The sequence below is a fragment of the Schistocerca americana genome, chromosome 6, assembly GCF_021461395.2.
Source record: "Schistocerca americana isolate TAMUIC-IGC-003095 chromosome 6, iqSchAmer2.1, whole genome shotgun sequence".
Lineage (NCBI taxonomy): Eukaryota > Metazoa > Arthropoda > Insecta > Orthoptera > Acrididae > Schistocerca > Schistocerca americana.
The window spans coordinates 78,299,272-78,312,545 of NC_060124.1; the positions used below are offsets into that span (position 1 = coordinate 78,299,272).

Consider the following 13,274-nt stretch of genomic DNA (forward strand, 5'->3'; position numbering starts at 1 on the left):
TGCAAAAGACAAACTGGTTTAATTTCTTTTTAAAACTCTGAAGATGACAAATGCACTCTTAATACAGTAGTAATAAAACAGAAATAATAATATGACAATAACAACAATGATAATGACATTGCTCATAAGGCAAGCATAGTTACCTATGACAGGTATAAATTATGAGTTATATCTCACAGGAAAGCACAATTCTGTGCTTGTCACACTGATATCAGGCACACTCTCATTCAACACTGTGACTAGTTAAGTGGATGAGTTCAGCAACTGAGTACTGCTAAACAGATAATATACAAGTTTCTTTTATCACTGTGAATAGGAGGAACAAAATTTACTGAGGCATATAAAATTTTGGCTACAGCAAATGAGGTTCAACAGTCTGGCTCTTAAGGTCTGAAGTAGTATCATCAGTTCACTGCATGCACAATAAGGCAGCAGGCAGCTAAAGAACAAGAACAAAAAAAATCATTATAAAAATCCAAACATACAAATACACATCTTTATGGTTACACTTCAACAAAGGATCCATGAAAACAAGCTACAATAATTTAGCTGAGTAACTGAAAAACGCAACACTTTTCTATCTCACGGCTTTGCTGAAAACTAATTTTCTACATCTGGTCATTTGTATTTTATGTATTGCCCTTAACACATGAATATGAATAGGAATACTGTTGCAAACACACTACTTTCAATAACATCTGAATTTCCACTAGCCTACTAAAGGCGAAGATGACAGCAGAAGTTTAGCCAGAGTCTGAAGTGTTGCATAGTTCAGAACTAAAGCACACACGGAATTCAAAAGTGCTACAGTCACACTCCACTGCCTTAACAACAGTATTCTGTACACACCAGATATATAGCTTGAGCAAATCAATTAAATAAAGACTGTACATAAAACTTTATATTGCAGCAACATTTCCTTGATAATAATATTTATGCTTGCTGTGTATAAAGGCAGAGTACAAATATTCTTATATGTGTACAATACACAAAAGCACTTAGCGATGCCACATACAAGAATATAAATAATCTTATTAAAGTAGTCTTTCATTTGTAACATTCTCAACTGGCTAATCACGATAATTTATAAGAGGCTACACTGTCACTGTATGCTTCAGTATGTTTGATACATACATGTGTAAAATAAGTATGTTTTTCAAAAATTCCATTTACTCCTCATCATTACGTCCAAAATACATACAACATGAAGAAACATAGTGTTTACTGTCAAATTTGTTAAGTGAAAACTTAAGTGAAACTGAAACTCCTTTCTAATTGCAGAATGAAGTGAAAAACAAATATTCACAATGCTGTCATTGATGATGATGATGATGATGATGATGATGATGATGATGATGACAATAACACACATGAGGAAACTTCACAATTTCCTTTATTTTTACTTAACGGTACCATTCTGTTCTGTCAAATTATTTTATCTATAAAAATAGAGCACCAAAGAATGAGATTTACACTGGCAGAAGTGTTGTGAATATTGATAAAAACAGTGCACAGTTTCTTAATCAAACTTATAAATTAATGTCCTTGGTACTTAAGATATTTTAAAGTAAAAAAAAATGTAAAAATCAGATTACTGTTGGCAGTGGAGTATTTCCTGGTTTATATACCATACAAAAGATAGCAGTCTTCCTTTTAACCTCTGGAAAGCAAATGTTTGAGGATGATCTAATCTAGAATTAAAGGATGATTCAGAGGAAAGCCAGACTATCATTAAAAACTGTTTTCTCTCGTTTTCCTCCACTCATATGAGCACACATCTGAGTCTTATACTGTTTCAACGCAAACTGAATACAAGCAAGAATAAAGACTTAAAAAACTAAATTTAAGGAATGTTGAGAAGAAAAGCCCACATCTCCAGAAGGAGCGACACCACGGAGGTGGACTCGCAGCACAGGTGGTCGTGGCCTGCTCGCGCTAGCTGGTGGCGGGCGTGGGGGCAGGTGCGGGGGCTGCGGCAGAGGCAGCTCCCGTGTCGGGCGGTGCACCACGCATCAGGGCATCGACGTCCGGATGCCGCAGGCGCACGGCATCGATGACGTCGAGCAGGTTCTTGGCGTCCATTGCCAGCACGTGAGCTGCTGACAGCATACCCCTGAAAAACCACCCGCAGAATCACAATTTACAGCATTAAAAATACTAAACACATACAATTTCTCCAAACCGTATATGTAAGATTAAGTGAATAGTACAGAGATTTGGTTCTCTCTTGCTACTTAAATATCACCAAATGGAAAGAGGATGTCTGTGTTTTTGTACTTCATACTGAGCATTAATGCCACTGTTATTTATATGTTTAGAGCAGATCAGGATTTTTTTTTTCATTCGTATGAATGAAATGACATATGATTATGCTCTATATTCTACTGAAAAACTATGCAGTTTCACCATTGTGATCTCTACTGTTTGCCAATCTTGCCAGAAACGAGATGATGTTCAAAAATAGTATGTGGAGGTATCGTACCAGTTTCAGCACTTACTTATTTCACTGTGAGGCACTAATTAAAAGTCTACATTCAGACTGAAGAAACACACATAGAGAATGTTTCGGGATCCCTCCGACATATATTGAACAACAACAGGCTGTGCAGAGTTTCACTTTGTGACAAAAAATGCTATCTTACCCAAACACGAGTGAGGCACATTGGTCACAGAACGCAACCTGTCCAGTCAATTCGAGGTAGTTTGCTGTTCTCCTTCAAAGAATCCAGTCTGCCTAAGAGGTTATTACTGTTTACATGTGAGGTTCTGGATCTAGCATGGATTGCTGACAGTTTGAGTTCATTGACATTATTTTGTATTACTTCAAGTGAAGGTTCACATCACATACACTTGGCATACCTACAAGAATCAGATTCCTAACAGAAGGCACATACCCTATAGGATCTGCACTGCACTTTGACACATTTAAGAAACAAAGAATCTTCATCTATAGCACAGAAGGAGTGGAAATCATAATATTGTAACACTGGTTATCGAGGCAGTCATGATACAAGGTTTAGCAGAACAACTTAAACCAACATACTTGATGCGGAAAGCTATGTGGGCATATATTACAAAACAGCTTGGAGGATACTGTATGAGTACTATCCATATGTGATGCAAGCACTATGGTAACCCAATTAGAAACTTTACATGGAATTTGTGAAGTGGTTTCTTCATCAGAATGCTAATAATTCTACCTGCCATACATATTTTATTCACAGATTAGATCTACTTCTGTTGTGCTATCCATTTTTTCAGTCAGCAGACAGTCACATCTGGTATAATAAGAACTAACTGTTAGATGTCAACTACAAAGGTTTTGTAATGACAAAAAGGTATTTTCATTACATCATTAGACAAATACTCTCAAGTTAGTTCGTTCAAATAACTGGTTATAATCAAGTGAGGTGTGCGTATACAACTTAAATTTAAAAAAAGTTTATTGTTATCTGTATTACTAAATGACTAACTTGGAGCGAAGACCCAGCTACGGATTGGCTATTTAATGGCTTTCAGGGGTAACAAAAATTTTTATTTTTAATATTTCATACTGTTACTGACCAAATTTAAAATGCTGTCAAATTTTACTCATTACGAGCAACAATCTTATGTTGAATGTTTAACACAATAAATTCAGTATTACAGCTATAACTTACGTATACATCTAGAGGCAGCCTAACACAGCGCACAAGTTACTCAGACTATATTCATCCACTATTTGAGAATGAGAGCACTTGGTGACTGCTAACAAGCTTTACACATCATTTCAAACCTATACAAAACTTTTTATAACAGACACCCCATACAAACTGATAAAGGAAAAAAGTTTATCATTTACTGTATTTTCATTGTTCACACAATTAAATTACAGCATCAGGCATGAGTGTCAATATATTACTTCTTTACTAAACTCCACCAGCACGGTAAACAAAATTAGGTACTGTTTTTCTGCGAGTGTTAGTTTGTGCTAGAGGTTTTGCAGTGACAAGCTGCAGCCACATAATATGGCAGGGTCATTCCATGGTTATGGATGTAACAATTGTACAATTTACATTGAATATTAACACAAAAATAAAAACAGATAAACCTGACTATGATACTACATACAGCAAAGGTTTGATGATACAAGCAGCATTGATTTGCCACTAAACAAAGGAAAAGGAATGTTACAGATGTAACTTTTCATGGAATCATCTAGCAGAGCGTACAACACACGCCAGTCAGGAGTTTCCAGTGCACTGGACAAACAACCTCTGAGATCCAAAGGCTCCACAATAGTGATTCGGATTCCATGAAAGGGTTGATCTGTGTAAAAAGATTTTTAATAGATTATTACTGTCCAGGACTTCAGTCAAGTAAGATCTAACAACAGCTGAATAAATTTGTCTGGTTTTCACTAAACTCTTATTTCATGTAAGGTCATGTTCAGAAAAAACAGAACTTCTTGAATGACTAGAGATAGGATGTTCATATTCAAAGGACATGTACATTAGTATGTTCTGCAGAAATGATCAATATTTGAACCAAGTTAGTCCACAAATTCTCTCAAGTTAGCTCATTCAAATAACTGTTTATAATCGAGTCAGGTATGTGTAAACAGTGTCATTCGGATGAGGTGTCAATCTTCTCGGGGAGGGGGGTTCTGGGTGGTGTAACCTGACCTATCTTGTCATGCTCTATGGCCTCCCATGAATCGACATGACGCGACATGACCTACCAGTAAAATGTGGCTGCGGCTCTCGTTTTCTCTATAAACCAAAGGTAATGGATTGGTGTGAGTTGAGCAGATGTGCAGAAAGCCTCACAGACATATGCGCAAACCACACCTTCAAATCAGTGAGTCTGATTGCATCACCCAGATCCCCCCCCCCCCCCCCCTACCCGAGTAGATCAACGCCTTGTCCGAATGACATTTCAGAACAGATCTGCACCCTCCTCGGATCTGGCACAACAGTGGAACAGTGTAACCCATCATACACTATCAGCGGTGACACTCCATCACTGTTTATTATGGCACATGTTATGTGCGTGTTGACCATTTCTCCGTTTGCCCTCAATGAATGTGCAGAAACATGGTAGATAGCAATGGTGTATGGAATGACATTACTTGGGATAGGAATGGCATCAGATAATGTTTTTGGACAAATCCTGGTTTGTTTGTTTGAAATTTTTTTTTTTTTTGTTCGTCACAGACAGGGAGAGGCACTACAGCGGTTGCAACCTCAAAAGACATACATTGCCAGCTCAAGGCCTTGTGGTGTGGGTGCTATTGGGTACAATCACAAATCGCAGGTGATGCATGTCCAGGCCACTGTGACCAGTGTGACCTACTTGAATGGCATTCTGCAACCTGTAGCCTGCACAACACCCCAGACATTATTTTCAGCAAGGTAATGCACGACCACACGCTGTTGCATGAACACGTGCCTCCCTAGTGTCAAAGGATGTCAGCCTTTTGCCCTCGGCTGCCAGATCACCAGACTTGTTGTCAATTGCAAATGTATGGGATACGGTGAAATTACAGATGCAGTGCTGCGACCCAATGTCAACCACCACAGATGAACTTTGTAACTAGGTCAGTGCAGCATGAATGGTTACACCACAGGATGCCATTCACACTTTATAAGCGTCTATGCCATCACACGTGGAATAAGTTATCAGTGCCCATGGCAGACTCTGTGCCTACTAGGCAACAGCACACATGCTGAACCAATGCGACTGAAATGCTAATCGTTACTGCAGAATATACTAATGTTCATGTCCTGTGAATATGAACATCCTATCTCTATTCATTTAAGGTGTTCTGTTTTTTTCTCCTCTGAACATGAGTGTAGTTTGATGTGCCACCAGATATTTACTTAATCAAGATATAAAAAAAAGAATCAGTAACAATGGGCAGAGTACTGTCACAGCTTTCCAAGAACATTTGGCCAGTAATGTTTAGTAATCACCACATATGACATGTTCTTCTAACAGCATACTAAACTGGAACAACTTAACATCAGTTTCTGAATACTGCCATTATGGAATTGCTTGACCTCGTACCACCTGCTGGCTGCACCAAACTCAAATTTCTGTGTTGGCATATGAGCACAGTTAACTGTAGACTTTGGAATTTGGATATATCAAGCAGAACTTTTTGTTTGGTCTGCCTTACTTCTACGCAATTTAATTTTCTTTTTCCCCGTACTTGAGGCACATTAAGAGTCCAGTGTAAACTGCTCCTGCCTTCACCAGGGCTCAGTTGACTACCCAAATCAGTGGTTGATTTCACGAAACGGAACAGAATTATCCATGTTCAGCATACGTGAGCAAAATGGTCAATTCCGGACAAGAACTGAGCTTATATGAGACTCTCAGAACCTTAAGGACATTTTGAATGCATCAACACAATGACACGTTCAAAATAACTCATTCCTTAGCAAAAGACTTTTTTCTGTGTGTTTTGGTTGTAAACATATTACTTACATCATAATGTGCTCACATAACGACATGGGATGTCACTCCAAATGCCAATTCATTACAGAACACATAACATTCATGCATCCAGACAATTTCCCCACTGTGTGCTGCTTACATCCCACAAGTTATATGAGAGTGATGATATTCAGTTATTTAACACTGTTCTCTGAAATATATTCATAAATTGTGCTGTGGCCCATGAACAAAATGTGCTAGGCTACACAAGTCGTCTGACCATAGATACTTAACGCTACCTGTGCTAAGCCAGGCCGGGTTGCTAGTTGTCTAATATATTTAAATTAATTTAGGAAGTGTTTTCTGAATATAGTTGTAAGAAGTGTAGCCTTGTACAGATGTGAAATGTAGACAATAAGCAGTCCAGGCAAAAAGAAACAGAAGCTTTGGATATCTGATGCTACAGAAGAATGGCTAAGATTACATGGGTAGATCGAGTAACTAATGTGGAGGTACTGAATCGAATAGGAGAAAAAAGGAATTTATGGCACAACAATTGGTTAGTAGGGCACATCCTGAAGCATCAAGGAATCATCACCTTGTTAATGGAGGGAGGGAGGGAGGGAGAAAGAGAGAGAGAGAGAGAGAGAGAGAGAGAGAGAGAGAGAGAGAGTGTGTGTGTGTGTGTGTGTGTGTGTGTGTGTGTGTGTTCGCGCGCGCGTTAAAGGCGAGTGAGGGTGGGGGGAGGCTTTTATAGAAGGAGATTAAGGTTTGACTACAGTAAACAGGTTCAAATGCATGAAGGTTGCAGCAGTTATTTGGAGATGAAGAGACTTACTTACAACACAGGATCAAGATAGACTAGCGTGGAAAGTTGCGCTAAACCAGGCTTTGGATTATAGACAACAACAACAACAACAACAACAACTACTACTACTACTACTACTACTCCTGCTGCTGCTGCTGCTGCCGCAGCTGTATAGAAGAATGTAAGAAGGCAAAAACACTCATGAGAAACAATCATCAACACTTACCTACGGTACTCGGCATCGAGCGTAGTAGCACTGTAGTTCTGTGCCAGCCGCATCGCACTCACCAGCTCACCCATGTCCTTGCTCAATACCTTATGCGCCATCTCGACCTTAAAAAAAAAAAACACCTCAGTATAATACTACTGGGTTCAAAAAATACAACTTCTGCAGAAATCATTATAAGCACAATGACAGAAATGTTTCTTCACACAGTCAAAACTATCTACGAAATACAAAATGTGATAATCCATTACGCCAACAGAAGGAAAAAATTAAAAGTTTGTGCCATGCTGTGTGGACATAAGAAGATTTGTAAGCACTGCTGGAATTCTACACTACATAAACAAATGCTCCCCATCCAACACCTACCAGCTGTAGCTCATAAACAAACAATTCAAAGAACTGATGAAAACAGGGACATGTGAAACATCCAAAAGTGTAAGAGATGATAATATAGATAGCCAACTTCCTTTTACTTTGGGCATTTAGGCAAATGACTCTCAGAAATTTAGCATCAATTCTGGTCTCATTTATTTGTCTGTGGACAGCTAAACATCTCAACTGTATGGTGGTTGGTCACCTTTACTCCTTCCATCATCAGCAAACATGCTTTGTCTTCCATTTGGTACTTCCTATTGGCATTACCACTAACATATCGTTAGAATGAATGGTAACAGATGACATGCAGCAGTAGTACCCAATATCCAATTGGTAAGCACATTATTCACCACTACATTATACACTTCCAGTAAATATTTCTTGTTTCTAATCATCATGACCTATCCTCTCAAAACCAGAGTTTTTTAATTATAAAAATGAATACTGGTTTCTTAGTGAATACAGTGATCAACACAACGAGCCCATCAGTTAAGACATCCTGATACATCTAGAGAGAACGTGATATCTGGGGAAATTTGGTAGTACAACTGTTCAAAAATCATGTTGAAAGATTTTGGATACACAGTAATGAGCTTGATAGTGAACATGTATACAAATGGAGATAGTGTGCAATGAGTATCAATGCCCATTTTAAATGTAATGTCCATCATGTTCCCTTGACTTGAATCCTACCTCAATGACTTTACCAGATTTGTATTATGCTCTTCTTTACATTAACATCAAACACTCATAAACAATCTCAATGAAGTGTTACTATGCTACTGTAAAGCAGTGTTTCCCCCAAGTGCACACTCTTTTAAGGACCGTAATAACACTTTCTTTATCCATTTCTGAACTGTTCCATTAGTACAAAAGCTGCCCTCTCATACTTGGACAAGAGTCTCATAGAACATACTTCAGTATATTATATTTGACAGAATATCCTATTATGAATAACATCAATAAGGGTCAAGATTAACCTTACACAACATGTGATATCTCATCAAATACCCTAACGCTTTGAGAAAAAATGAAAGATTAGAAATTACGATCCCACCATCACCAGAAAATTGATACCAAAAGCAACACTAGACTAGCTAAATAAAGGTAAGAAAGGAAGTTGACAGGGCTTTTGAAATTTCATACCAAAAGGTGTCCAATGTGATTTTTGAAAACAATGGAAAATGTGAATTGTGATGGCTAAACTGGGTTTGAATGCCAATCCTCCAATGCGAATCACTGAGGCACAATGTTTGTTTTTTTATTGAGCCTTCTACTCAAATTTCATTAGCCACCAGGATTTCATTTTTAATATTTCCTTTTCCTTCATTCTTCACTTTCTCCCACATTACTCTGCTCTATCTTTCTCCATTTAACTGTCTTCAGTTTCCAAAGGAATCATTCAGTCCGACACTTTGGTTTCCCAAGGATTTGTGAGTTCAGCTCCTGTGCCCTTTATCTGTGTCTTACAAGGCTATTAGCCTTTTATATAATCTCCTCAAATTTATGGACCTCTTACCTCACGATGAGCAGAGACGGGGAAATGTGGCACGAGCACATCCACACTGGCCAGGAGCGCCCTCAGCTCGATGCCCACCTTCTTCACCAGCTCAAGGTACTGGTCGGCCCGGCTGTTCTGCACACCTGCAACACAAAGATGATAGGACTCTTATCAGGATACATGTCAGAAAACACAAATGACATGGAGATCAATCTAATTTTACAGTAATGTAGACTATAACCAGCTTTAAAATTTTTATGAAATTTTCGGATTCACACACTATAACCTTCATGTGGTTTATATGGTACCTATGATCAGATAGCAACATTTAGTCTTTTCAAGCACCACATTATCATGTTTGTACTCCACAATGATCTTCCAATGGTACACATTATTGTGAATGAAACTAAAAACTGCAGTGGAAAAATTTTAGCCCTATAATATATGCTCACTTCTAACTAGATGCCTACCACTAAAGCTCATTCAGTAAAATGTAAATGTCTTGTGACTAGGGCCTCCCGTGGGGTATACAGTTCATCGGGTGCAAGTCTTTCGATTTGACATCACTTTGGCGACTTGCGCGTTGATGGGGGTGAAATGATTATGATGAGGACAACACAACACCAAGTCCCTGAGCAGAGAAAATCTCCGGCCCAGCCGGGAATCAAACCTAGGACCTTATGATTGACATTCTGTCATGCTGACCACTCAGCTACCAGGGGTGGACAGCTCATTCAGTGAAAATTTACACATAACGAACAACATGCAATTTGTTGGACAGTTGACTAAATGTGAATACTGATGCAGATATTCTTTAGAAAGTTAGAACTACATGACATGGAATGCAAAAACTTTTATGTAATTGTGATGTCAGTGTCTCAAACAGATTTACGAATATTTTGAGATTAATAGATACTGCTCATGGGCTTCGCTTTAATGCATTAGGGAACACTCTCTCTCTCTCTCTCTCTCTCTCTCTCTCTCTCTCTCTCTCTCTCTCTCCCTCCTCCTCCTCCTCCTCATTTTCATAAAAAAACTGGTTACATCCCAATGATACAAAATTAACCTCAATAGCAAGACTTAAAGTAGTGAGGCACTGTAGCGGGGAGTCATCCACACATGGTTGTACTGTTATTTTTGCGAAAGAGGAGGAAAATTTCATTGAGGATTTAACTTCATAATCACTGACATATATACAGCACCAAGCGATAATATGTCTATTTTTAACAACAGCCTGGAGGTTGTGCTGCACAGACTCAGCCCGTTACATATTAAGACAAAGCATTTTAGCAACTACCATTGTTTTTACAAAAGACAGTAATAGTAGAGATGCTTTAATAACCATGAAAAAAGTTTTTAATCCATCCCCACAATACATTTTCCACCAATTTCAACAGCAAACAAATTCCACAACTGACGACATATTTGTCTGTGGTACAAACTAAGCCTTCACTAGCAATATTCTGAGCTTTGACCACAAAGCACAGTTACTATGCAAAGAGATGGAAAAAGCAGTAAAAGCTGCAAAAAAGAATGAGTAACAAAAGTCATTAAAATTTCCAGTGGGAAAAACAGATTTCTGCAGTACTCTTGTAATGGACACACAGTTTCCAAGAATTTGCTGACTATTCTAAAAATAAAAGAATATAACATTTCAATAGGATCATGTCATAAAATCCTGACATAGATTCTTGGAATGCATCATGTTGTCACCAAGTTTGCCCCACAGCTCATGAGTCAAGATCAGAATGTCTTTCACCTCGCAATCTGTGAAGAGCTTTTGGATCGCGCAAATGAGAATGAGATGTTCCTTAAGAGAATCATAACTGGTCATGGGACGTGGGTCTACGGTTATGACGTTGAAACCAAGTTTCAATCTTCACAAAGGGTCTGGAAAGGTTCTCCAATACCAGAAAAAGCTCAGACCAGAAAAATCTCATCAGGTCAGGTTGGATGTCAAAGCCATGCTGAAAGTTACCTTTGACTTTGAAGGATTAGTTCATCATGAATTCATACCACAAGAACAAACTGTTACTTAATGGTACTATCGGGACGTGTTGTGATGTCTGCGTGAAAACGTGAGAAGGAGACAGCCTGTAATGTGACGAGACAATTCATGGCCCTTGCATCACAATAATGCACATGCACATTCATCCCTGTTGATGTGGGACTACTGCACAGAAAACAAAATCACTGTGCTGCCTCGTTGTCTGTACTCTCCACACCAGGTCCCTGCAGACTTTTTTTTATCTTTCAAAGTTGAAAAACCCACTGAAAGGATTAATGTTTGCAATAACAGATGTGATAAAAGAAAATTTGCAGATAACACTTCACATTATCCAGCAAGAGGCATACCAAGACTGCTTCTGGAACAGGAAATGGCATTGGGAGCAGTGCAACAGTTGTGGAGGAGAGTATTTCGAAGGAGACCAGAAAAATTTTGTGGCCAAAGTTCTGGAATTTTTTGAAAGTCGCGTGTAGCACTCTTGACATCTATAAATGATGTGGTTAAGTATGCTCCATTTATTTGGGTCCCTTAAAGCTCACCCATGTTTTCAATTTCTGTGATTGGTCTTCTGTGTGTGAGTGTGCCATATAACAGCATTGGGGAACCAATGTTTCCCACATGCTTTGGTTTCACTTTGGCTAAGGACAAAGTGTTGCAGGTGTGTAGGGTTGGGCTGTGGCTCATCAGGAAGTATACCATACCATGGCTAGGGTCAACATGTCTCAGCCTAAACTGTTCCCAGATGTTTGAAAAGGAGATGACTCAACAGCCCCTGTCAGATGTTTTCCATTCTGTCTCAACATTGAAAAGATTTAATTGATGTTTTTCTTCAATATGCTTTCCTGTTGTCTCGTGTGCCTCAGTCAGTCTTCCCCTCTTAAGCCAGTATGCTGCTGTTCTGCGTCTAATGGTTGTGTCAGTGGAGTATGTTGCAAGTACAATCCACAGGGCTTCCATGGACATGGTACCAAATGCCCCTGATATCCTGAGCAATAAACTTTTGTTGTCCACACCTCACAATGGTTTTGTGAGTCATGAGAGACAGTTTATGTGTCCAGGCACATGCTGCAAAGCATGTAATAAACTCAGAGTACACTGTATAAAACATAAATAGTGTCTCTAACGGTAGTACGTTGTGAGATGAGTTAGAGCAGCAAGTTTGTGCATCAGCCTTGTTGCTATTTCAGTTGTAGGTCTTATGTGCTCACTGAATGTCAATTGTTATTTTTCTCTGTATGCTAGTGTTATTTGGTCTAATGATGGGGTTCCTCTCCAGTGCCCCTCTGATTAGTAAATATACTGTCTTGTTTGCCACAGTTGTGGGTTCATTACGGCTGCACCAGTTACTATTTTTAAAAGGAGTTGTGTGGCCTTGCATCTGATCTGCAGTTACTATTATTAGGAAGTCATCAACAAATGCTGCCATAACATTAAAGCTACCACCTTCATCCAGATTGTTTAGGAGTGTTTTTATTGCAATGTCCCAGAAAACTGGCCCACTGACTGAACTTTGTGGGCATTGTTTAGTTATTTTCTCCATAACCTTTTGTGTTCCCACTTACCATTGAGCCATCCTGTCTTTGCAGTAGCCAAGTTAGCTGTTGTATAGTACTGTAGGTGTTTGGATCTCTCATAGCCTTGTGAACAAAGCAGACCACCAGAGACTGTGGCCATGGGTGCATGAGTTGCCTATTCTAATGAAGGCCTGTTTGGCCAAAAGCTTTGTTTGTCATTCTTTTTGTTGTGCCTATCTGTGGTCAGCATTTTTGTTACGTGTTGAGTAGCAACTATTATTTTCATATTGTAATTATTCCATCCTTGATTTTCCGTTGTTAGACTGATTGCATTTTGCTTTGGGCTTTCGATGTCCACGTTACTGGACTACTATTTGTCATGGTTATTTGGCAACTCAGAGTCTTCTTTGTGGTTATTTCTT

At 38.9% G+C, this 13,274-nt stretch overlaps 1 protein-coding gene across 5 annotated transcripts in view; it reads right to left on the bottom strand.

Annotated features, from left to right (window-relative positions):
* Nucleotides 1–13,274, bottom strand: part of LOC124619339 (focal adhesion kinase 1) — a 749,959-nt gene continuing 736,685 nt past the window's right edge. For all 5 annotated transcript variants that reach the window (XM_047145654.1, XM_047145653.1, XM_047145656.1 and 2 more), the window contains 3 exons: nucleotides 9,349–9,473; nucleotides 7,455–7,561; nucleotides 1–2,113 (listed from right to left, as the gene is read on the bottom strand). In XM_047145654.1, the coding sequence (XP_047001610.1) occupies nucleotides 1,936–2,113; nucleotides 7,455–7,561; nucleotides 9,349–9,473 (410 nt within the window). In that variant the 3' untranslated portion in view covers nucleotides 1–1,935. The remainder of the gene's footprint in view (nucleotides 2,114–7,454; nucleotides 7,562–9,348; nucleotides 9,474–13,274) is intronic.